The 25,154-nt window shown below is 39.0% G+C and overlaps 1 protein-coding gene across 4 annotated transcripts in view; it reads left to right on the top strand.

Moving 5' to 3' along the window:
• Nucleotides 1-25,154, top strand: part of LOC145358683 (RNA-binding protein 33-like) — a 182,712-nt gene that overhangs the window by 94,762 nt on the left and 62,796 nt on the right. For all 4 annotated transcript variants that reach the window (XM_080212925.1, XM_080212917.1, XM_080212933.1 and 1 more), the window contains 5 exons: nucleotides 470-528; nucleotides 6,358-6,481; nucleotides 6,721-7,040; nucleotides 8,324-8,494; nucleotides 16,417-16,743. In XM_080212925.1, the coding sequence (XP_080069051.1) occupies nucleotides 470-528; nucleotides 6,358-6,481; nucleotides 6,721-7,040; nucleotides 8,324-8,494; nucleotides 16,417-16,743 (1,001 nt within the window). The remainder of the gene's footprint in view (nucleotides 1-469; nucleotides 529-6,357; nucleotides 6,482-6,720; nucleotides 7,041-8,323; nucleotides 8,495-16,416; nucleotides 16,744-25,154) is intronic.

The following is a 25,154-nucleotide window of genomic DNA, read 5'->3' as shown; positions in this document are numbered from 1 at the left end:
TAACAACTTTGTTAATTCATAGTTTTCTTTAAAGCAATGCGATAACAAAAATGTGAGTTCAAATTGGTTGCATTAGGCACCTAGTAAAGTTTGTTGAGTACTACAAATGCCAATGTCAAAATATTCGCATGCCGGTTGGTTTGCTTAATCAGTTTGTGATGGGATCAAGTAGTGTTTAATTGGAAGTTCACATATGTCAAAATCTGTTTGGACAACATTAACTGTTACAGGTCCAGGCCCAATTGATTTTCTTTTTTAAATCGCTTGATCGATATTCATGGTTGTACATTTAGATGCTTTTTCTGCTTTAAAACACAGAGAAATAGCTGGCAATTTGCTTTAAATGTTAACAAAATGATACCCGTTTTGGTTGTTGCATTTATTGCAGCACATATGCCTGAATTCTTTGTAAGGTCAGAACACAAAGGTAATGATTGGTGTTTTTTTTCTCTCCTCATTGTAATTGCAGTGCCCTTGATGCCTACGCCAAACCAGCCGAGGCCTGCTGTGGGCCCCCAGAGATTCCTAGTGAGTAGCAGCTGCTTCCCTTTGTATTGCAATATTGATTGCACGTACCCCTGTAAAGTAGTATTAACATAGTAATTAAATACTGGCAAAGCTAAATAAAGTTTTGAGAATCTGTAAACATTGTTGGTTGTCTGCACAGCTGGAAATGTTTGATATGAGCTTTATTCTGTGATAGGTTTGGTGATTTTACTGAAAGCTCTACAAACGGGGAAGTGATAGGATATGTAACAGGGATTTCATGTGATTTCAAAAAATAAAATTTATTAGAATAGATAAGACAGATTTTTGTTTTATGAACACCCTGTCTTATTTTTCAAATACAAGAGAGATACTCCTCCCACTGTTCCATTTAGTAGTATTAGTCAAGGTCAAAGGGCTTGATTAAATCCTGTGTATTAATTTATTTCCTGACATTTCATTGTTATATCTACATGGTTTTGCATTGGCTTTTCTTTTGGTTTGAGCATATGCTGTTGAGGTTCTTTTAATTGTATATCTGATTCAGTATTTTGCAAAATAAGTCTGGAACACCATAGTGGGAAAGGGTGAATATCTAAACAGTTGATATTACTCTTCTGTAATTTTTGCAGCTTCCGCCCTAACCTACCCAGCCATCCTCAAAACTAGTCCTTTTTTGTCAATCAGGAAGAACCGTCAGATTTGCAGTAAACAAGAGCAGTTGAGCCTACACAATTTGCAGACATGATTGTAATGGAAACAAAAATTAAAGCAGATCAACTAAGAGAGAATCAGTAGTGTGCTGTACTTAATGTTCAGAACCATGGAGAGTTGCATTGTAGTCTACAGGGTACAAGACATCAGGTGGTGGTGATTGACACTTCCTGGGTAGAGCTTCTCATATCAGTTTATGCAGATTGAGTACGAACAAGGTTGCTGCAGCAAATTATATTTCATTTAGGTTATGGACCTTGCTAAAATGAGGCAGAGCTGTGTTCTGAGTAGTGTAAGATTTCAGCCTGAGCTTTTTGTGTTTTCAAGCCATGTTTTGGAGAGCCATGTAATTATAACCTTTATAGGTGGTAAAGGAATGATGGGCATTTTCTCTCATCAGATCTTGGGCAGAGGAGAGCAGATGCAGTATTAGATACCACCAGCTGTCAAATACTGTCAGACTGGCGTATACAGTGCACAATTTAAAATGCAGGTGACATAATACCAAGCAACTTCCATTTGCCACCAGGCATCTGATTAATCATGATTAGCATACATTATCATACTATCAAATTTAATCATATCCATGAGTTTCCATCTGCAGAGCTCAATGTAGCTATATATAATATGGTTTGGATTTGAGTGTGTGCCTGCGTGTACTTTATTTGAAGATTAGAAAATACAAAATTTTGCTGAGAAACAATTTTTTTAAAAATCCAAGGTATAAAGTATTTGTTGTGACAGCTCCCATTCATATGATTACTGGTGGCATTGCAACCTTTGATAAATTTGAAAAAAAATACCAGCAGCTTGGGAATGAGCGGTGTGAAACTAGCATTATTGCTGACGGGTTGGATTGGAATTTCCTTTCCTTAATTGAGGCCACTCCCTTCACAGCTTTGTTGAAACTTGGTGCTAAAATTTGTTTCTTCATTTCAGTTTCCAAAAAGAGCCATTCATGCTGAGGTGCCAAAGGATCAGACTAAGAAAATTAATTTGTTCGCATCAGAGCCTCTTTAAATTATATTTTTAAAAGATGCACAGAAACATGGGGGGGGCTACTGGATAGAGTGTACAGGGAGAAACTGTTCCCATTGCTGGGTCAACACCCTGAAGAGGGAGGTTCACAATGATCAGAAGAACCAAAGCTGACGTATGGAAAGTGTTTTCTGTGCAGCGAGTGGAAAGGACCTGGAATGCATTGCCCAAGTGTGGTGGCGACAGATTCATTTGCAGCTTTCAAAGGGAATTGGATAATTACATGGAATAAAAAAAATTACAAGGGGTAAAGGCAGACGAGTGGAACTAGCTAAGTTGCTCTTACAATGAGCCAGCACTTACAGAATGGCCTGAATGGCCTCCTGTACCAAAATGATTCTATGAAAATTTTGAAGAAAATGGATTGTTAGTCTTCTCAAAAACTAATGATGCTGTAGAGCTTTAATCAGGGGCTGTCCTCCAAATTCATGTTATTTTAAACTAGTTTCTAGCATAATGTAAATTAAAAAAATTAACAATGGAAAATTAATTTTGGGATATGGTGAAGTATTTGAAAGTCAGCTTGTTATTATCAAAGCTGGTTTGTGGTGAAGAGATAATACATGTTAAAATTTACTATTTACATTTTTTGAAACGCTGGGTTTGTGAGAATTTGTCTGATGTTGGGAAAACAAAAAATTAACCCCTGCCTCTTTATTGACTCTAATGGGGGATATCTCTGTTGTGCATAGTTAGCTGATCTCTGCCAGCAAAGCTGTCAGGTACAAGTGGCCTCAACACCTGAGTTACTGAGGAATTAACGGGCCAAGATTCCTGATTGTTGAGCATCTGGAATTGCATATGTGGCTTCTCTGTACTGTCTGTGCAGTTGAATGGCCTGCAGCTCCTACAGGAATAATGGTCACACCAGAGGGTGACTGGCTCCAATGGAATTAAAATGAACAAAGATTCTATGTGATCCAGAGCACAGGAGAGCAAATTGGAGTGAATTTGAAAGAAATTAATCAGCATTTTTCTAATGATGCCTGCAAAATTTACCAAGAATAGAGTATTAGCCTATTATGCATGTCCTACAGTTAACCCAAGTTAAATAGGAACTGAAGGTTTTAATTGTTGGCATTCCATTATCTTAAGATAACATTATCAGAAGATTAATATTCTGATGTGTGTACATATTTCACAAAACAATCTATCTACGCCGCATAGTATGCTTACATGACTATTCAGCCCATTGTGCCTCTACTGGCTCCTGGAAATAGCTATCTGATTTGGTTTCACTCCACCTCTTCCCTATAAATCTTCAAATATTTCCTTTCTAATTGCCTGTTGATAATTGCTATTGAATTTTCTGCCACCACCCCCTCAGGCATTGCATTGCAGCTCATGGTAACTTACTGCATAAAAATATTTTCCTCTTTGTCCGTTATAGTTTCCCTGCTAGTTTGCTTAAATCTGGCTACAGACTCCTCTGCCAATGCGAATTGTTTCTCTCCATTTACCCTATATTCTGTTTACCCTATCAAAACTCTTCATAAATCTGAACATGTATTATAACGTGGTTTCTGCTCTAAAGAGAATAATCCCAGATTCTCAATTGTTCACATAATTAAAGTCCCTAATCCCTTTTAGTAAATCTTCTCTGCTCCGTCTTGGAGGCTTTGACTATTTTCCTAAGTTAGCGCTGTGAGTTGGATACAGTACTCTGCCTAAAGTCTACCAATAACTTATGAAGATTGAGCATAACATCCTTATGTATGTTTTCCTCTATTTATAAAGCTAGGCATTCCATTAACACCGTCACCAACTTGTCTTGCTGCCTTCAAAGATTTTTATGTTTGAACCCCAGGCCTCTTTGTATCTGCATCAACTCCCAAATTTTCCATTAATTTTATATTGCCTCTTCTCATTCTTCCTTCTGAAATGAATCGCTTCTGTGCATGGTCTGCCTATTTCACCAATCTGTCTCTCTTCTTGAAGCTGCTACTAACCTTGCTGGAGGTAATTAACATCAGTAAAACTATCATTAGGCGCAAGAGTATAATAAGATTTAAATTTTTTTTGTAATTAAGTCCTGCATATCAAATTCACTAGTTTGCATTCTGATGCAATTGTATTCAGAAATGTAGCTCAAAAAATCTTCAAATTTCTTGATTTGAAAAGGCAGCTGAGTGAATATAGAGCTTAAAATGGTAATTAAGGCTATATTCCCATTTTTATATATATCCTTTAACATTTGCAAAGTATGTGCACTTGGATTATTAAAATGAAAATTCAAGCCGAGAGATGTTAGATATAGTGTGAAATATTTACAATAGTTGCTTCCAAATCTTTGCTCTCATTAGCTCATCTTGAAGCTAGAGTAGTTAAAATTAAAAAATTCCTAGTCTGAAGGCTCTTTAAATTGTAGGCTAATGTTTAAACTTCAGATTTACAACTGTTCTAATGAACTGTCACGTGTTGAGGCTCAGTCGGCTTTACAGTTGGTTATTATAAATGAACTGAAGTTAACATTAGCATTTAGAAAGCAATAGTTATAGTTACACCTTTTGTCAAATGTGAACATTAAATAAAGATCTAAAGGATCCAAATTTATATATTTCTAACATGTGATGTGGCTACACTTAAAAACAAAAATATGTACGCCTGAGGGATATCTCTGGGGTTAATAACCACTCTGGTGTATATAGCCTCTGTGAATGTAAAGAGATAGGCGTACAGGTTTATTCATGACATCTTTTTTTTCTCACGAGTGCTTGATACTGTCACTTCTGGTCTGGAAGATAAGGGGATCTATATCCAGTAACTGAACATCCTTCACTGTGTATTGTAATAGTAATGCAGGCTGTATAGCAGTCATTTAATTTACTTAGGTTTTGCCTTTTTTTCTCCGGTCAGTGACAGTCAGTTGAATTAACTTGTGCTCACCCACAATATCAGATTTATTTTCACGTATAACTATTTTACATTTTAAGTAGGATTAATAATAAATGCCTGCCTTGAAGATGGACGCTATTAATTTGTTGAACAATTCATAAGATTTCAACAATGTTGTTAAGGTATTTAATTAAAGGTTTTTGTGGCTATACAGCTGAAGCTATTGAAAAACCTGATAAGTGATACAATAGCCATTTGATCCTCTTGGTTGGCTGTTCCTTCTTTCAGTAGTTGATTAACTTTTTGTTGAGCACCTTATGTGAAGTTTTAGCTGTTTTACCATTGTAAGCGAGTGCCATCATTCCATATGAAAAGATGGATTACCATTGATAACATCATATAATTAACACAAGGTGGAAAAGCAAAAGCACAATTTGTGTAAGGATCATATGCCAAAGAAGGTTAATTTCTTAACTGGGACGAGTCTGAGAGGATAAAATGAGAAAGCTAAGTGTCATCTTATTCTGCAAAGGGATTAAGGCTCCTTATTTTGCTTATTTGGTGTGTACGTGTGTGTTTATATGTGTGGTGCGCGTGCAGGCTCTAGCATGTAAATACAATGTATGATAAACTATTCACAATATATAATGAATTGTTGACACAGGCAAACTCTTGCTTCTGTAGAAGTGACTGAAACAAGTCAATTGCTCATCAAACTCATTGAATAATTAACTGTCTACTCTATCTTTGCCCATCATATTATGTTTTTTAAAAGCACTAGAAGCAAATTGATCACAACTTCAGTTTTTCAATCATTAGAGAATCACAGATCAATTTGAATTGGGACTAGTAGTGTGCTATGTTAGATTGTTGAGAGCTGATGATTGCATTGAAACCTTTAAGAATGAAAATTGATAATCTGATGATTCAGGGTGCCCATCATCTGATCGTGTAATCTAAACCATGATTTGGAACTCTGCCTTTAGAAGGCAGTAGAAATGAGGGTCACTGAATTTGTTTAAGGCACAGGTAGATAGATTCTTGCTTGGGAAGGGAATCAAAGGTTATTGGGGATAAATGATGTGGAACTCAACACTTACAGACTAGCCATGATCTGCAGAGAAGGCTTGAGGGGCCCAATGGGCTACTACTACTAATGTTGGTATGATTTATCAGATGTTCGGTGTTGTGACTCACCTGAAAAAAACTATTTCCAAGAATCTGATCCTATAATTTGCAAAAAGCAATTCACTGCAACCTTATGACTTTTATTTTCATTATCAGAGCCCTCCAGAATTTCAACCACCTATTCCAGTCCCTGCTAATTTTAATCAGCCACCCAGGCTACCTCTTCAGGAACCATGGAGAGGACCACACCCTCAAGAGAGAGAGCCCTTCTTCATTGGTGGTAAGAACAGTATATGGTATTTTTAAAGCAAAAGTCTTCAACTGAAAAATTGCTGGGGAACTGTATACTTGGACTAATGCAAGTTATGAATAACTTGAAAAATATTGATCTTGGATGTTTAACTTTAGGTATTTTGTAATAATTAAAGGTCTTGCAGTGAAAGGGTCAATTTATAGTGTTGGAGGAAGTGTTAACACAGCATAGTTTGCCATAACATTAATACATATTTGAATTCACAGAACCAAGGTTCCAAGGACAACATATATTTGAGCAGGGAAGTCCTCCACCCCCACTTATGAACAACCATGCTATGTCTTTGCAACCTCCCATGGTGTACAGCCATCCAGGTCCAGGTTTCAACCAGCCAGGGCAACATCACATGTTTCCAAGGGACGCTCCAATCAGAACTAGTCTTCAACCCCAGGGTCATATGGGGATGCCTCCCTTTAACCAGCCTGGCCCATTAAATCCAAGACCATTTATTCCTCCAAGACAGCAATTTCCACAAGGTCCTGGACAACCATTTCCACCATCGCCCCACCTTCAACAAAATATGCAGGTAAGAGAGATTCAGTGAGTAGCCAAAGTAATCAGAATTTAACCTTGGTCCTGACGGTGATGATTAGCTAAGCAGTCGCTTGTGTGGGAGACAAAGGTAATGATGCTAAATTATGTATTTGTGCAGTAGGTTTCTGTGGATGTGATACTTGTACAATATGGCAGCTCTGCTGAGTGCCCGGGAGTATAATCTATTTCTTGCATTTGTATCGAATGTGAAATCAACGTGAAAATGCCTGGGGTGCCTAATTGAAGCAGATAGGGGCGCCCTCTGCTGCTTAAATGATGGAGAGTTCAGCAGTTTAATGCAGTCGACTGACGCTGGACCAATCAATACAAGTTTTAAAAACTGGGTTGTTTAATAATTTGAATTAATTACTGCAAATAATGCAGAAAAATATCAAATTGTTACCTTGAGTAAAGTGACTGATATTTGGCAGTTAAACCATTTAAAAACTATCCTTCTGCTTCCAATATAAATGCTATGAACTAAAAACAAGCTGTATGTAACATAAGATGTAAGCATTTATACATCATGTAGCAGTCATAGATCATAATTTATTTTAATTGAAGATAAACTGTTCCTGTCCACTGGGTAACTGTTGTAGATGTGATTTATTTTTTGGAAAATGTATTACTGACCATTATTACAATATGTTTACTGCAACACTGAGTATGCAAGTTTTATCCATAGGTTTAACTAAGTATGTTGAAGTATTAAGCATGTTTGTAACTATATTTAAGTAGTGCAAGAGTAAATGAAAATAAGTGGCTCCCAGTTGATTTGAATTCAGTAATTAGAGAGGAAAAGGAGAAAGTGGAAGAAATATAGATGGATTATAATGAAACTTTTGATTAAATTAAAACAAAAAACCCACTATTCTTGGAAATTGTACCTGGAGCTCAGTGGTTAGTAAAAGCAAAGCAGATTTAGGTGCTACAGCACATTATATGCATGACTTCTGTTACATTTGGGAGTAATGTATTCTCACACAATTCTTGGTTGGTGTATAGCCGGTTTGCTATTCTGAATACTGCATTTAAGTTTGCTGTATGGTCGCTCACATGTGCATCTTAAAAGGTGTCCTAGTCGTCCCTGACCTGTTTGTTGCATTGAGGGGTAAATTCCAGCTTGTTGCACTCACGCAGGAGTAGGCCTAAGGAGCAGAAAATTATCTCTAACCTACAGTGCTACTTTATGAATATATATTTCTTGCACAACAGAGAACATAACTTTCTAGTATTGAAATATTAAGTTACGATTTACTTATTTCTGCCTTTCAGCCACCCATGCAGCTCCAGCCGCTACCACAGCACCAGAATAACTGCTCCCCTCAGCCGATCATTCCTAATCCCCCACACCAGTTTAGGCCGCACTTACAGATTCTTCCTGCGTCTGTAAATGACAAACGACTTCAACGACCACAGCGGCAGAATGCAATGAAGCTTCGACATGTGAGCACTTTTCTGTTTTAATATTTTCACACAGTAAAGTGGAAAGTATGAATTTAAAATGTAGATTTGGCTATTTTGTTGCTTTTAGTTTTATAAACTGCTTCAGTGCTTTGTTACCCTAAAAACAGCATTCTAGAAGACAACGTTTGTGGTGGAGTTCCCCACGGATCAGTGTTAGAATTCTTGCTTTTCCAGATGTGTACTAATGACCTAGACCTTGGTGTACAGGGCACAGTTTCAAAGTTTGCAGATGATACAAATCTTGGAAACATTGTGAACTGTGAGGAGGGTCTTCAAAGGGATATGGGGTGAAATTGTAGCAGATGAGTTTTAATGCAGAGAAGTGGGAGGTGAAGATTTTTGTAGGAAGAACATGGAGAGACAATATATAAAATAAGGGGGACAAGGAACTTGGGTGTACATGTGAATAAATTATTGAACGTGACAGGACTGGTTAAGAGAGCAGTTAAAGCATACCTTAACTTTGGCTTCGTTAATACTGGCTTAGAGCAAGGAGGTAAAAGCAAAGAACTGCGGGTGCTGGAATCTGAAAGAATAGCTTTATTCTTTCTCCACAGATGCTGTTAGACCTGCTGTGATTTTTCAATGTTTTCTGGTTTTGTTTGCCAAGGAGGTAGTGTTGAATTTATCACTAATTTGGCCTCAGTTGGAGTATTCCATCCAGTTTTGGATGCCGTACCTTGGGCAAGATATGAAGGCATGGGAGAGGGTGAGAATGGTTCCGGGGATTAAGAGCTTCAATTTTGAAGATAGATTGGCGAAGTTAGAACTCTCTCCTTAGAGAAAAGACAGGCGATTTGATAGAGGTATTCAAAATTATGAGAGGTTTGGCAAAATAGATGGGGAGAAATTGTTCCCACTCATGAAAGAATTAAGAACAAGATGGCACAAATTTAAAGTAATTAGTGAAATAAGCAAAAGTGATTATGGGGAGAAACTTTTTTTACACAGCAGGTGGTTGGAGTTTGGAATAAATTGTCTGGCATGATGAAAGCTGGTTCAATTAAAGCATTCAAAGTGGAATTAGATTGTTACCTGAACAAGAAAAATGTGCAGGGTTACAGGGAGAAGGAGGAGATATCCAAAAATGTTTATGTTAAATGGATTAGTCATGGTAAAATGTGCAGGGTTACAGAGGTAGGGTGGAGGGTCTGGTTGGGATGGTCTTTCAAAGATTTGATGCGGATTTTATGGGCTAAATGGCCTTTTTCTGTACTGCGAGGATTCTATGATGGAGATTGGTTAGCTCAGTTGACTGGACAGCTGATTTGTGATAAAGCAATGCTTGGGTTAAATTCCCATACTGGCTGAGCTAATTCATGGAGGTGCCCCCTCCACCTTCTGAACCTTGCACCTTGCCTGAGGTGTGGTGATCCTCGAGTTAAACCACCACCAATCAGCACTCTCTCAAAAAGGGGAGAGCAGCCTATGGGCCTCTGGGATTTGGGTGACTTTCATTTTAGAGCTTCGTACAATCTGTCATCGATCAATTGAGGTCCTTGTTCTGTGGTTAACCACAAATTGCAGAAAACAGTTTCTGGTCGTCAGGCTTCATGGCCTGTATCTTCAGGGGATCTAAGGTTGAGCATAATATGAGGAACTATGGAACTGACATGCAGTAAAAGACGCAAGAATAAAAATCAATGCAGGTTTATTAGAATGTAGCAAATTTTAGAAATAAGAAAAGATTATATGATTATATTATTAACTTCTTTTTTAATTAGTCTGTTCTAATTTCCTTGTTTAACCATATATCACTGGGCTTTTAATTCACTTATATTCATTGAATGGTGGAGCAAGCTCAACAGGCTGATTGGCTTACTCATTACAAGCAAAATACAGTGGATGCTCTAAGCTGAAACAAACAGAATGCAGATCCGGCAGCATCTGTTTCGACTTTAACTATTCTCCATCTCAACATCAGCACCCCACAGCCCCCTTTTTTTTAAATGTCCCGTACAACTTTTATACTGTTCTGTAGTTGCCATGTACAGGCTCAGTTTTCTAATAGTTATAGATCTTGCAATTTGTTTGTATTCTGAATTTGACCTGCCATCAGTTTTGTTGTTGGAAAGTTTGCTGACCTGACGTTTAATAAATTCCTCAGTTACTGTTGCATTTTCCAGTATATGTAATAAAATTTTAAAAGTTTTGTTCTGGTGACCCACTCTTACAAAATGGCCACTCCTCATAACCCACTGACCTGGCAAGCTGCAGTACTGCTGCTACAGTCACAATCTAAAGCGGATTTACTGCACATTTAAAAAGAGTTACCCTTTTCATAAAATGCACACAACTTGAATTGCATCAGGTAATACTAAGCCTTTCCTCCTCATCACGGCTGTGTCATTGTCAGAGCTGCGAGGTCCTAATCGCCATACCGTCTTTGACAAAGCGTGCAATGTAAACAGAACATCCTTTTCTTTTGAACAGGATCACAGAGCCATATTTTAAAAAGGACAAAAGACCACCCCGTGTTTTTTTTAAACAGAATACCCAGCAACCCATTTTCAACATCCCTGTGACCCACGCGTGAGTCGCGATCCCTAGTTTGAAAGACCCTGTAATAGAATTGGTTTTATTTTAATTTTAAAGTCCCTCACTGTCTGTATTTTTAAATGTTTCACCCAAGAAATATTAAACCTTTTGCTTAAATGTAAAAGGAAATCTGAGGTTTACAACTAGCACACCAAATAGTGGGACTATAACCTGGTGTCGAATAAAGCTAGTTCCCAAAAGAATCCACAACAATCATTCATTCTCTTAATGGCTCCGATATAATTGACATCTACTTTTGCAAGCAGTTCTGTTATACAAATCTTCAAATGCTGCCTTCCATATGTTAATGACTCATTAACTAAAGCTATAAATATTAAAGTTATCATATGAAAATTCTGATTTACAATTGTTTCTTTTTAATATGAAAATTTACCTTGCTTGAATGTGCGTAGAAAATAGAAGCAGGAGCAGGCCATTTGGCCCTACGAGCCTCCTCTGCCATTCATTATTATCATGGTGGATCATCAAATTCAGTCTGATCCTGCCTTCTCCCCATATCCCTTGGATCTGTTTGGACCCAAGAGCTATATTTAATTTCTTGAAATCACGTGCTTTGGCCTCAGTTGCTTTCTGTGGTAGTGAATTGCACAGATTCAGCACTCTGGATGAAGAAATTTCTCCTCATCTCAGTCCAGAAAGGTTTACCCTGAATCCTCAAACTAGTTCTGGACTCTAACACCATTGGGAATGTTCTTTCTGAATCTACCCTATTGAATCCTGTTAGAATTTTGTAAGTTTCTGTGGGACCCCCTCACTCTTCTAAAATCCAATGAATATAATCCAAAGCAATTTATTCTCTCCTCATATGACAGATCTGACATCCCAGGAATCTGCCTGGTTAACCTTTGCTGCACTCTCTCTATAGGAAGAACGTTCTTATACACTTTACTCCAGATGTGGCCTCACCAACACCCTATGCAGTTGCAGTAAAACATCCTGTTACTATACTCAAACCCTCTGGCTATGGAGGCCAACATACCACTTACCTTTTTTACAGCCTGCTGTGCCTGTACTTACTTTCAGCAACTGATGCATGAGGACAATGATGTGTGGGTTAGGCGCTAAATTGCTCTAGTCGGGGGGACTAGCTAAGGTAAATACATGGGGCTATGGAAATAGGGCCTGGGTGGGATCGTGGCCAGTGCAGACTCGATGGGCTGAATAGCCGCCTTCTGCGCTGTAGGATTCTATGACACCAAGGTCTTGCTGAATATTCATCTTTCTCAATTTAGATCCATTCAAATAATAATCTGCCTTCCTAATTTTGCTGCGAAAATGGATATCCCCACATTTATCCACATACTACATCTGCCATGCATATCCTGTTTAAAGTTTTGTTAAAACTTGTCGCTGGAAAGTGTATCAAATTAAGTTATAATTGGATGCAAAGAGTGTTCAAATTATCAGCAAGTTATAGGTGAGTTGCATAGCATATGTGCAGTTATACTTGACATTGAATATTGCTGATAAACTGCACATGTATCATGTTATACATCACCACAATTCATTTACCAACAAAATGTGTACATTGCTTTAAGGTGCCTGACATTTAATGTTTATTAAATTGAAATCATTTATTGTGGTGCTTAAAGCTGTAACTACAAACTCCGTAAAATAAGAGGAAAAACAGTGCAAGTTAGAATCTGGAATAAAACCGAGGTCTTGGAGATGTGTCAACTTTTGTAAAATAACCATATGATGATGCATCAGCTGTGTAACTGTCATAGCTTGTCTTTTCCCTTTCTAGATGCTGACTCATTTAGGTATTTGAACATTTTCTGTTAATTTTGCTGCAAAACTAGTGGGAAATATTGTTGTACTTATTTTTGCTTTTTGTAATAGAATGTCTACTCTGTTGAACTCTCCAGTTGAAGTTGTGCGTTCCTTGGTAAGAGTGCCATGGAGACCACATTTGCAGAACATTGCTTGTGCTGGCAAGTAGTGATGCAAAGCGATCTTATGCAAATACTCCACTCAGTTATCCTTCACTGCATAGAGTATCCTGAAAAGAGGGGATGAATAATCTTTGGCCTTTTGTGTAACATATCTCAAATAGGTAGCTTACTCAGGGAAAGGGGATTGACATAGCGTTCCTCGTCTGCTGTGCAGAAACCTGAAAGATTCCATGCAGGGCACTTAAGTTTCTAAGTTACAGTGTGCTTGACCATGCCAGAAGATCATTAGGGCTTCTAGTGTTACAAAATAAAATTTGAGAATGTTTTGAATGGTGTTCTCTCTCGCTCAGTCGCTCTCTCGCACTTGCCCTCATTCTCGCTCAGTTGCTCTCACATGCTCTCTCTTCCACTCCCCAGACTTACCAGTTAGTGCTCACTGATGTTTCAATGTGTAGCTGTGATGAGAAATTGACTAATGTGGGGATGATATAAATGCCCTGTCACTCCATTGTACAGCTTATTAATCCTTCATTTGCCTTTACTTCATCAAATTCTTATTCTTTTAGTAAGTTGTAGCAATGACTTGAAGTGAGTACTGTCATCAAAATTTCAACTATTTCTTACCCATGCCAGAGAGTTGTTGCTAGCGATGAGGGAATTTTACCTACATAATATAGGTACCTTCACTTAGCTCCTTTAAAATTGTTTCAACAGTTATGAGATGTTTTAAAATTCTAGTTCTGCCAGCTATCATCATAGACCGATTTTGCTTCATGACTTTTCTCTGCAGTTCTTGGCACCCATTTTTTAAAAACACATCTGACAGCTGCTATAGTCACAATCCAATTATCTGTGTCTGTCCTGACAACAGCACTTTGCCCTTCTACTCTGCACTGAGGGATTTCCAGTATAAAATGCTGCACAGTCCATTTCTGTCATCAGTGGAGTGTTTTATAAACCTGGGGAAGAGTGTTCATGATGGAAAGACTTGTAAATGGGAATTCCTCCCAGTTTGACTGAGTACCTAGAATAAGTGTGATGCACAACGCAGTGGTATCAAAAAGATTCGTGAGCCACTTTGTGAATGCAGAGGATTCATGGGGAAGGGAAGGAGGGTGTCTCTCTTGCCCCTCTTCCCAGGACTCGTGTCTTCATTTTCCTGAAGCAGGGTTGAGAAGAGTGCTGAAAAAACAGATTAGGTGACTGTGACAATCCTAAACATGCACACATTTTTCTTTTGTTGCGAACCAATCCTAAAATAGGGCACTTTCATCCCCAAAAAATTTACTTTTAGAGCCGCATTTCTTCAGATTTCATTGTTTGAGAAAATGTATTTTTGTTTGTCTCTTGTTTCTTTCTTAATTCCTCCTTCTTTCCCTCTTTGCATTTTATTTTCATGTTGAATGATTACCACAATTTAAACTTTGTGGTTTAGACAATGTCCCTCACATTCACTCAGGTGAGATTTCTAAGTAGTGGGCAGGATTCTGCAATGCTGTGAAATTTTTAATTCCATGGCACACTTTTTTTTTTGATCAGGCCCTTTGCCAAGAAACCAGTCTGATGAGCATGGCTCCTGGCTGGAGAACGAGGGAGAATAAACTATGCCTTGGAGCAAATACATTTACATTGCTCAATGTGAGAATTGCTGGGATGTTGGAACTGGGGCTTACTGAATGTTCTAGAGGATCCAAGGGTGATTGCAGGATTGGAAAACAATCAGGGGAATAGTCATGGGGTTCAGGGAGAGTCCTGGGGGCAGAGATGGGGTCTGTTAGGTCAGGATTCACGAGGGATTAGGAGAGGAGATCCGGGAAAGAGATGAAAGGATTAGGGAGAGATGGCGGAGTCAGTGAGAACAGAGGTGGATCAGAGGGGTGTCTACCAACATCCAGTCTGTCACTTAATTACAGACTTTGCAATAGAAATAAATGCAATATAATGTCAGCATTTTTGGTGCAGCCAGCAACATTTTTTCATATTGTTTTGATAGTATTTATAGTCTTTATGACTAAGAATAAAGCACTTTGGGTATTTTTTGACAGGAATTTGACAGATGGTTGTGAGGAGTGATTTGTTGGGAGATCCACAATTCATTTCAAGCATTGTACCCTTCCTCCCTTTTATCATTTTTGTGTGGTCGTTAAGATATTATGGATTGTTCTCCTTAAAAAGTCACCCACGCTCTTAATCTCTCTCTCTGATGTCTGTGCCTTTAGCTCAGTGTTTTTTTTCCCTCTGTTTTCACTTCTGTCACATGCTTGGGGATGTTTTCTGTGTTAAAGGTGGAAAATGTAAGTTGCTATAATAGACTCATAACTATGCCTAAATTGTTATGCATTCATTATAGTCATCTTTTTCTACAATGGTGTGTCATGTATTATAACAGATTCATCTATTCCACTCATTATCTACCATATCTTTTGTGTTGTGTTTCCATGCATCCCATGGATGACCTAATAACTTGAAATCCTGATCTGGTGGCTTGACCTAGTCTGTGAATAATTTGCAATTGTCTAAGCCTAATTGCCTCTCCATGCGCTCTGTGTGACCTCCATGCCTGTGGAAGCAACCTATCTGAATTGTTTCCTATTAGTACCAACAATCTGTCTGGAAATAGGGCCAGTCTTAAAAATGTTGCTGGATAATCTGTTGTAAAGGTATTTTTATTAAGCTCTTTTCACAAAGGCAAATAAATATTTAAATTTGAGTTGCTACCTCTATTTTTTATAAATAGAATTGTTTAAAGCATTAAGTTAAATGGATAGAACTGCCTCCAGTTAACACAAACTTGGGATGGTTACTCTCACTACAGTCTCTCTGCACTCTCATGTTTCTCCATTCCTCCCCAAATTTCTCCCTTTTCATGAAGGCTCTTATGTTACAGATTCATGTGCGGGAGTATTCTTAAATTCTGTATCCAAATTCTCATTGGTGAGTTTAGCAGTGTGTGAAATCAACTTTAACCGGCCCTCCTTTGCTCCCTTTCCAGTGGGTGGAACAGTTTGGGAGAGGTTAAAATTGGTGAGTTGACTGAACAACCCCAAGTTGTTGCATCCTGTCTGGGACCATCTTTTTTTCTATTTCCCAATTCTGAGATGTTGCGGTCAGTTGTACTATATTAAATTTTAGCCTGGCTGAGATTGATCACTTCCATCATTGAGAAAGGAATTGAATATGGGGCCTTGTGTTCTGGATCCTCAGTTATACACCTAATGGTATATTTATCCTCTCATCTCCAATACTTGTGCTGCACAACCAAATTTATTTTAAAAATCATGCAGCCATCAGCTTCAAACATTGTTTCTGTGCTGTTTAACAAGGTTTTTTTTCTGAAAAATTCATATTGCTTGAGTCTTTGCACAAATATGGAACTTTATGAATGGTTTTTCTTAAATTGATTTTTTTTTCTGAACTGCAAATTCCTGTACATTTTTGTATCTACAGAATATACCTGGAATTCAAAACATGAATAAGCTACCAAATCAGTTTCAGGCATCTCTTCAAAGAAATAGCAATCTCCGTGAATTGCCTATTGCTCCTCATAACAGTGGCATAAGACATCACCGTCCTTTATCTGCTCCTGCTGCTCAAACTACATCTGTTTCTTGGACAAAACCCACAGCCTCAACTGTAACTTCTCCTCGAATGAAACAGACTGCTCAAAGTGCGCCTACTGTTCAGACTGCACCTGGGGTGAGGGTGCCACAGAAGAACTTGCAGCAAAAAAATAAGAAACAAAAGCCTCCTTCACAGGATTCTACAGTATCAGAGGTCAGAATTTTCTCAACTATGTTTGTCAACAGGTTTTTCAAAACTCTGCAGTGGTGGTTGAAAATCGTTGACAGATTCAGGAGGGTAACTGAACCCTGACTTGTTTACACTAAATGCTGTGCTTGACAGACGACAGTAATGATTTCAGATTGACAAGCAATATTTATAAAGGCTTTGTCTTTTAAATTGGGTATTCCTTTTCTCCAGTTGTGATGCATTGACCTAATTGCATTTTGGATAAAATTATTAATATGACCTAAGTACTTGAATGACATTCTGCATTGTTGGCAGGGCAAAGAATGCCTAGTTGTGACTCAGCGGAGGAGTCGTAGAAATTATGGTGGATTTTGTGTGAGCCACTGTCAAGTAATTTTGCTATGTTTGCTTAATTTAATGAAGGTTGAGTAAAGAAATCTATGATGGTTTTGACCATATTAGATTAATTGTTTGCTCATTACATTAATAATATGGCAGTTCTTCAGTGCAGTTTTACTTATTTTGTATTAATGTTATGTGTGAAATTCAGTCTACTAACCAAACAGATTTTTATAACTCAATCATCATTTCTTTTAAAGGTTTGATCTTTAAAACAAGCAACTTCTTTTGTTGCTGTATAACTATAACTAGTGATTAAGAATTTGAGAGAGAGCAGGACTGTCTGACCTATAGCATTGGGGCATCATGCAGTCACTAATCCCAGATCCCTTGTAGCTCTGATGACTTCCTATTTGGGAGCACATTTAGGAAATACAGACCCACAGTTTCAATCTTCATGCCATCCAGGAATGGGACCCCCACTGTTTCCACCCTGGACTTACACCTGGTGACTTGCTCACCAAGTCACCTCTCTGCCGTGATCACCTATCCCACCCTACTTCCGTTCTCTTCATTTTGGACTCAGGCGCATATAATGGAGGCCAATTTGTGTGTCTTGATTCCTCCAGTGGGAGCAACTCTAATTTTCACTCTACAGCATCTGATTGGGTGTTGGATATTTCTCTGACTAATATTTATCCTTCAATATCATTTAAAACCGAACTGGCCATTACTGCTGTTCGTGGAAGCTCGCCGAGTATGATTTGACTGCTCTATTCCCTATATTACAAGAGCGACTACATTTCAAAAGTGTGCCATTGGTTGTAAAGTACTTGGGAATGAAGTTGTGAAAGATGCTGCATAAATCCAAGTCTGTCTTTGGAATAATTAATGCTTTCATCTCTGCTTCTCTATCATGGCATTCATTCCAGGTACTCATCACTCTTTGCATAAACTGAAGGGTTCCAAAAAAAGTGTCATTGGATTCAAGAGTTGAGCTCTGTTTTTCTCTCCATAGATGCTGCCAGACCTACTGAGTTTTTTCAGCACTTTCAGTTTTCATTATCGATAATCCGTTCTAAATTTAACTTACACTGGGTTTGTTTTATGGCCCTTTGGTGCCCATCCCTAGTTGCTCTTACAAGGATGTTGTTGAACTTTGAACTGTTGCAGACCATGTGGTGAAGGTATTTTCACTGTGTTGCTAAATTAGAAAATTCAAGGATTTGATCCGGCACTGATATAGCAATGTTAATATACGTCCAAACCAGAATTCTGTGTGGTGTGGATTTAACTTTCTTCTCAGATTTAGCTTTTCTATACCTTTAACAGACCATCCCAAATATACCTCTGAAGATGAGGAATCATGTTGTGGCTCTTTTCATCATTGACTTTGGTGTTTTAAGATTGAATAGTTGCAGCAGGTGATCCAGCCACACAGGGAAATTCAGAAGGAAGATATTTGACTATGAGGACAAGAGTAGTGGGTATGCTCTGTCCGACTGCAGAAAAGCAGTCTGAATCATCTTCTCGGTCCCAATTCAGCGACCGACTTTTTTCTGATTTTGCTCTGGGGAACACCATGGAATGTCTTTATCCTATCCACCTCACCTCGTTGGCATTTAAAGATGATAGTCAGAATCTATGCCATAGTTTCTGAATTTTAGCACTTTGTTATAGGAGACCAAAGTCAAAAGGTTGATTTTTTTTTAATATATTAGCAAAGCACAGCAGAGCTAGGATCAAGAGGTCACCGAGGTTTTGCTAGATCTCTAATGTAACAAAGGAAATTGCACTGTAAGCAACAAAGATGGTATCCAAAATGGGTTTGAGAATTTGTGCAAATTGTTTTGTGTGGAAAGAGATTATAGGACAAATGCTGTTTATGTTGTGGTTTATTGGGAGACCGTAGAACCATCAAATCCCCAGAAGGTTTAAAGAGACCATCCAGCCCTTTGAGTGTGCAACAACTCTCTGAAAAAGCACCCCATCTCGGCCCTCCCCTCTACCCTATCCCCATAACCCCATGCATGTACCATAGCTAATCCACCTAACTGACACATCTTTGGCCTGTGGGAAGAAACTGGAGCATCCAGATGAAAGCTATGTAGACACGGTGAGAACATGCAAGCTCCACATGCACAGTGGAGGAATGAATCAAATCCGGGTCTCTGGCGCTGTGAGACAGCAGTGCTCGTTGTTGTACTGCCTTGCTGCCTGGTACTAGGCAAAGTGAAATGTAGGGTTATTTAAGTAACAAGAGAATGGTCCACCTGAAATACAGGGGGTCCCGGTAGTTAATTGAATTAGTGAAAATAGTTTTCCACCTTTGTATCAAAATGTCAAATACCTTGACCCTGCTCTCACCTGAAAATCATGTAATTACAAAATATAGTGCACCAAATAAAACAGTTGCATTCAATCACATTAATTTTTGCTATAGTATCTTTTTTTTTGCTGAAGCATTTTTGCACACCCAAAATAGGATTGAATTTTGTCACGCAGCAGGTAATTTAAATCAGTGTTTCTGCATCCTGTCTAAGGTTTGGCAGTTTTAATCAGCTGCATTGTTTCGGACCCAGAGACGAAAATCTTATCCCTATTCCAAGGCAATCAATTCTCAGATTTCTGTCCTCCTCGAAGGAACAGCTCCACAGGGGGGATCCTTCAATAAAGGTCATATTTAATTGCTGATTCCTAAAGAATTGAGCACCTTGCTCATTTGCGACTTTGGGACCAATTCCAGAAAGGGAGTGTTAATTTTTCTGTGAAATGGCTAAAGGAGGAAATGCTCAGGATATTACTTGCAACTAAAATGCTTTTGGCACCTTCCCAAACTCCAAAAATAAGCACCACTATAATTTATTTTGGCACAGAGGGAAATTTCAGCTTTTGGAAATGAAAAAGCAGCCTCCTGTCCAGAAGACTTTATTTGCTGTATGCTCTTAATTATGAAGTGCTTTGAAATGTCTCCCTGTGCGCAGTGCAAGGTGCTCTTCTGTTCCATGGAAATTGGCACCCATGTCCGAGATGCTGCTTCTGATGATCTATGCAGTTACAATCAATGTTGCCCGTGATTCTGTTCTGACTTAGTCCCATTCCTCTGTCCTTTTATTGTAGCACCATAAGCACCCCACCTCCTGCTCTCTCCCTCTCTCTCGTACACATGCGGATCAACCTATAGTATCACTTCTCAGCATGTTGAAGAATTTCAGTCAAGCGTGGTACTGGCTGGTATTCTAATTTAAACATAAAAGTATTGCTGGTCTTTACTGAAGAATATACATTTGACAGTTGCATAGGCAACCATCATATGTGCTTAGAACCTGAGCAACATGCCACTTTTCAACAGTGGGTACTCTGTTGATTTGGGTGTGTCCCGCATTTCTCTTCCAATCCCAATATGCTGCCTCATTTGAAGTTCAATTAGTTATGGCCCTTTGAAAATATTAGGCAAGCTGGTCTAACTTCCCAGTTTGAAAATGATTTCAAAAACTGCAAGATATTGGGCAGGTGAAAGAGTTCTCTTCTGGTCTGAAAGGAAGACAAGTGAGCTGGCTGTATCAGCATTTGCTTTAGAAATAATCTCACAAACATGTCTTCAATACAAGGTCTCAGAAAACTGGGTAAGGCATTAGGCTCTAAGGTGAGGAGAAATCTTTTTGCTGAGGGTGGTGAACCTGTGGAATTTTCTAGCACAAGGCTATGGAAGCCAAATCACTAAATATATTTACAAAGGAAATAGATTTCTAGACTCTAAAGGTGTTGAGAGATATGGGAGAAAAGGCAGGATTAGAGTTATTGAATTTGATGATCAGCCATGATAATGAATGGCTGAGTAGGCTCAAAGGCCTACTCTCTTTTCTACGTATGTTTCTTAGTCTCTGTCTCTATAGTGGAGGGGGGCAAAAGAAACAAATGGAGTTTGACTGTTTCTCTGGTATATAGAACATAGAACATAGAAATGAATCTTCGTTAAAGACCATGTTTGAATGACTCTTTCTGAAGCAAATGTGCATACATTCAGTTCATTGTCATTCCTCCAATCCAAGAAGAAGAATGTTCCAAAGTGCAACCTTCTATTATTTTTTGTTCAAACCAGAGCCCCTGACACAACCCCAATTGAGGCGTGAGCACTTGCCATTGTTATGGAGTACATAAGACAGCAACATCTGGCATTTGGGCATATGAATTTAAACCAGAAAATTGGAAGGTTATTGTCAAAGATGCCCTGCTCCTCCATATGGTACACAGTAGCTCACCCATGGTCTTGGCTATGAAAGAGAAGCAATCGTGTACATTTGGGATATTGGGTCCTTAAAAATGCACTTGAAGGTGTTGCTTGGCAAACACTTATAACACTGAAGATGTAATTTTGCAAGTGTGAAGTCTCATTCCTTCAATAGTTAATTGGTGTTAGTGATTTAAAAAGTATGACCTTTGTTCATCTCTTTCAATCCCATCTGTGTGCCAATCTTTAGTCTGTTTCCATTCCATGATTTAAATCTTAAGTTATACTTCCTGCCTTATACTTCCTAGGATAGCCTGTGCGTGTCTTATTGATTAAAGAGCCTTGCTTTTTCTTGGCCTGCTCAAAGCTAGCCTGTAGAGGGTGCCATGCTGTGTTAGACACTGGATAAGAACACGTTTATACTCAAAAGCCTGCAAAAACATTGGCAGCACCTGCCGGCCATGTCACTGTCCATAAAATCCAAATCACTATTAACCTAATACTACTTGGGTTAGATATCAATGTGGAGGGAATACTAACTCTCCTCACAATTAATTTGATTCCATTAAGGCCCCACCATTAAATGATAATTTAATAAGGAAGCAGATATAATTTTACCGTGAATAGTATGTTTCATTATACTGTTGACAAGATAATTTCCTGGTCTTTTTAAACTTAAAGTACTGCAATCCATCTAGGTCTTTTCAAAAAGGAGCATATTTTCACCCCATCTGGGCCAATTACCCAAACGTGACTTAGTGCTAATTTTACACTCGATGCCAGATGACACAATGAACATTCACAATTTAACTGGGTTATAATTGAGCCGATAGCCAAGGACTGTTGAGTAAACAGTTGACTAATCCTCTCCATGCTTCCTCTCCCTGTTCTGTTATTCGGTTATGGTGGGTCTGTATGAAAAGGGAGAAAACCAGAAGCTTTACCTGTCCATGGTAATGTCGGTTTTGCTTTGAGTCAGCCATTCCTTCATAATGTTGGATCGGACCAGGTTTGTCGTTATAAATACTCTCTCTTGAAAATTTCAATTGCTCCAGCAATCCCAGCCCCTATGAGAACAAATTCCACATTTCACTAACTTTCATGTAGAAAAGTACTTGTTGATTTTACACCAGTAAGGCTGCGCTTAGCTTTTAAAATTGCATTCTCTCTTCCTTCATTTCCCCCACATAAGAGGAAATATTTTTTCCATCTTCACCGTATCAAATCCCTCTACCTTTTTAAACACCTTGATTAACCTTCAGCTACCTGAACCTGCACCAATGCAAACATAAGCTGCAGGGCCTCTTTCTGTGCCATAATTTTTAATGGTCCTGTGGTTAAATACATGCCAAATTTATGCAACCTATCCTCCTGATGCCTTGGCAATACCATTCAAATCTGTGCTGCATTCAGTCCAAGCCAGTATACTTTTCTGAGATTCAATAACGAAGAGCTCCACCTGGAATTTAAGAAATTTTTTTTGCAAATTGGGCATCCCTTCACTTTCGAATTCAAGACTCCAAGACAAAGGCCAACATTTCATTAACCTTTTTTGACCGCAGTTTGTACTTGTGCTATAAGTGATTAGTATGCAAGGACCTTAAATCCATTTGCTCCATCTCAGTTTCCAGTTTCATCATTCAAAAAATATTGAAATTGTTTTTTCAGACCTAACGAAGAAAACCCACACCCACATTGAACTCAGTCAAACATAGTTTTTCCATACTTCTTCATTTGTCTGTGCCCCTTTCCATCCATACAACTGGGCAGCAAAGTGGTTAGTACTGCTGCCTCACAGTACCAGGGACCTGGGTTCAATTCCCAGCTTGGGCCACTGTGTGGAGTTTGCACATTCTCCCCATGTCTGTGTGGGTTTCCTCTGGGTGCTCTGGTTTCCTCCCATCGTCCAAAGATGTGCGGGTTATTTGGATTGACTTTGCTAAATTACCCCTTAGTACTGGGGGGCTGGCTGGGTAAATGCATGGGGTTATGGGGATAGGTCTTGGGTGGGGTTGTGATCGGGCAGACTCGATGGGCTAAATGACCTCCTTCTGCACTGTAGAGATTTTATGAAACTCTATGAAACTTCTGTAGCTTCTAACTTAAGTGTCATCAGCAAAACTTGAATATGCTACTCTATTCATCTGTTGTTAAGGGAATATATAATTTACTTCAGTTATGTAGATAGAATGGTGAAGTTGGGACTGTTTGCCATGGAGAAGAGAGGTTGAGAGGAGCTTTAATAGTGATATTCAAAATCGTGAGGGGTCTGGACTGAGTAGGCAGAAATTCCTCTGCCATTTCCTATTCCTCATAATTAATAAGAACTAGGAGCTGGAGTAGGCCATCTGGCCCCTCGACCTGCTCCACCATTCAATAAGATCCTAGCTGATCTTTTTGTGGACTCAACTCCTCTTATCTGCCTGCTCACCATAACCCTTAATTCCTTTATTGTTGAAAAATTTATCTATCCTCGCCTTAAAAACATTCACTGAGGTAGCCTCAACTGCTTCACTGGGCAGGGAATTCCACAGACTTCCCCAGTTTCGTTCTCTTAGGAACTAATGCTTTCTTCTACTCCTCTCTCCCTTTTAATGCATTTAAAAAGCTCCTAGTGTCTGTTTTGTGTTTCTTGCTAGCTTGCCTTCATAGTTTATTCTCTTCTTCCTAATTATGTTTTAGTCCACCTTTGTTTGCTTCATTCTGAATCTATCCTATTAATCTTTGCCATCTTATGTTTTAAAACTCTGCTCAACTTCCTTAGTTATCATGTTCAGTTCTTCCTCTCCTCGGTGTTTTTCCTCCTTGGCGAAAGGAACCAGAGGGCACAAGTATATTGGCAAAGACATTGGCAACATGAGGGAAATCATTTTTGCATAGCAAGTTGGTAGGATCTGGAATGAACAGGAAGCACGTTCTCTTGAGGCATTCGAGAGGGAATTTTATTCATTTGTGGGATGTGGACATTGCTAACTAGACCAGCACGTCTTACCCATCCCTAATTGCCCTTCATAAGATGGTGGTGAGCTGCTGTCTTGAATTTTACAGTCTTTGGTTTTGGAAAGTATTTTGGCCCAGTGCTATTGGAAAGTATTTTGGCCCAGTGCTGTTGGAAGGTATTTTGGCCCAGTGACCATGAAGGAATAGTGATTTAGTTCCATGTCAGGGTGGTGTAGGTCTTGGAGAGGACCTTCCATGTGGAGTGTTCCTGTGTATCAAAAGTGATATGGGAAAAAGCTTTTGCACACAGTGAATGGTTAAGTCTGGAATACAGTTGAAACATTCAAAAGGATATTGGACTGCTCCCTGAACAGGGAGGGTGTCTAGGTTACATGGAGGTGAATGGGGGGGAGGGGGGGAAGAAGGAGCGACACTAAGTGAACTGCTCAGCTGGAGAGTCAGTGTAGAAACAGTGAGCAGAAAGGCCTCCTTATGCAATGTAAGCAATTCTGTGACCTGCCCTGCCTATTCAAGGAGCCTTGAAGTTGCTGCAGTGCATCTTAGAGATGGTGTGCACTGCTGTTAATACATGTCAGTGGCGGAGGCAGTGAATTTTGAAGGTGGTAGATGGGTTGGCAATCAAGCAGGCTGCTTTGTTCTGGAAGATGTCAAGCTTCTTCAGTGTTATTGGATCTGCACTGATCCAGACAAGTGGAGAGTATTACAGCTCATTGTAGATGATGGACAAGCTTTGGGGAGTCACAGAAGTGAGCAACTTTCCACAGGATTCCAAGCCTCCCACCAGCTCTTTGTGATCACAGTATTTATGTGGCTGGTGCAGTTCAATTTCTCGTCAATGATAAGCTCCCAGGATATTGATAGTGGGGGATTCAGTGATAGTAATGCTGTGGAATGCCAAGGGAAG

This window comes from Carcharhinus amblyrhynchos, chromosome 2, assembly GCF_965287045.1.
Source record: "Carcharhinus amblyrhynchos chromosome 2, sCarAmb.v2.hapA, whole genome shotgun sequence".
NCBI classification, from domain to species: domain Eukaryota; kingdom Metazoa; phylum Chordata; class Chondrichthyes; order Carcharhiniformes; family Carcharhinidae; genus Carcharhinus; species Carcharhinus amblyrhynchos.
Note: the sequence above shows the minus strand (reverse complement) of the source record. Positions and strands in the feature narration are given on the sequence as shown.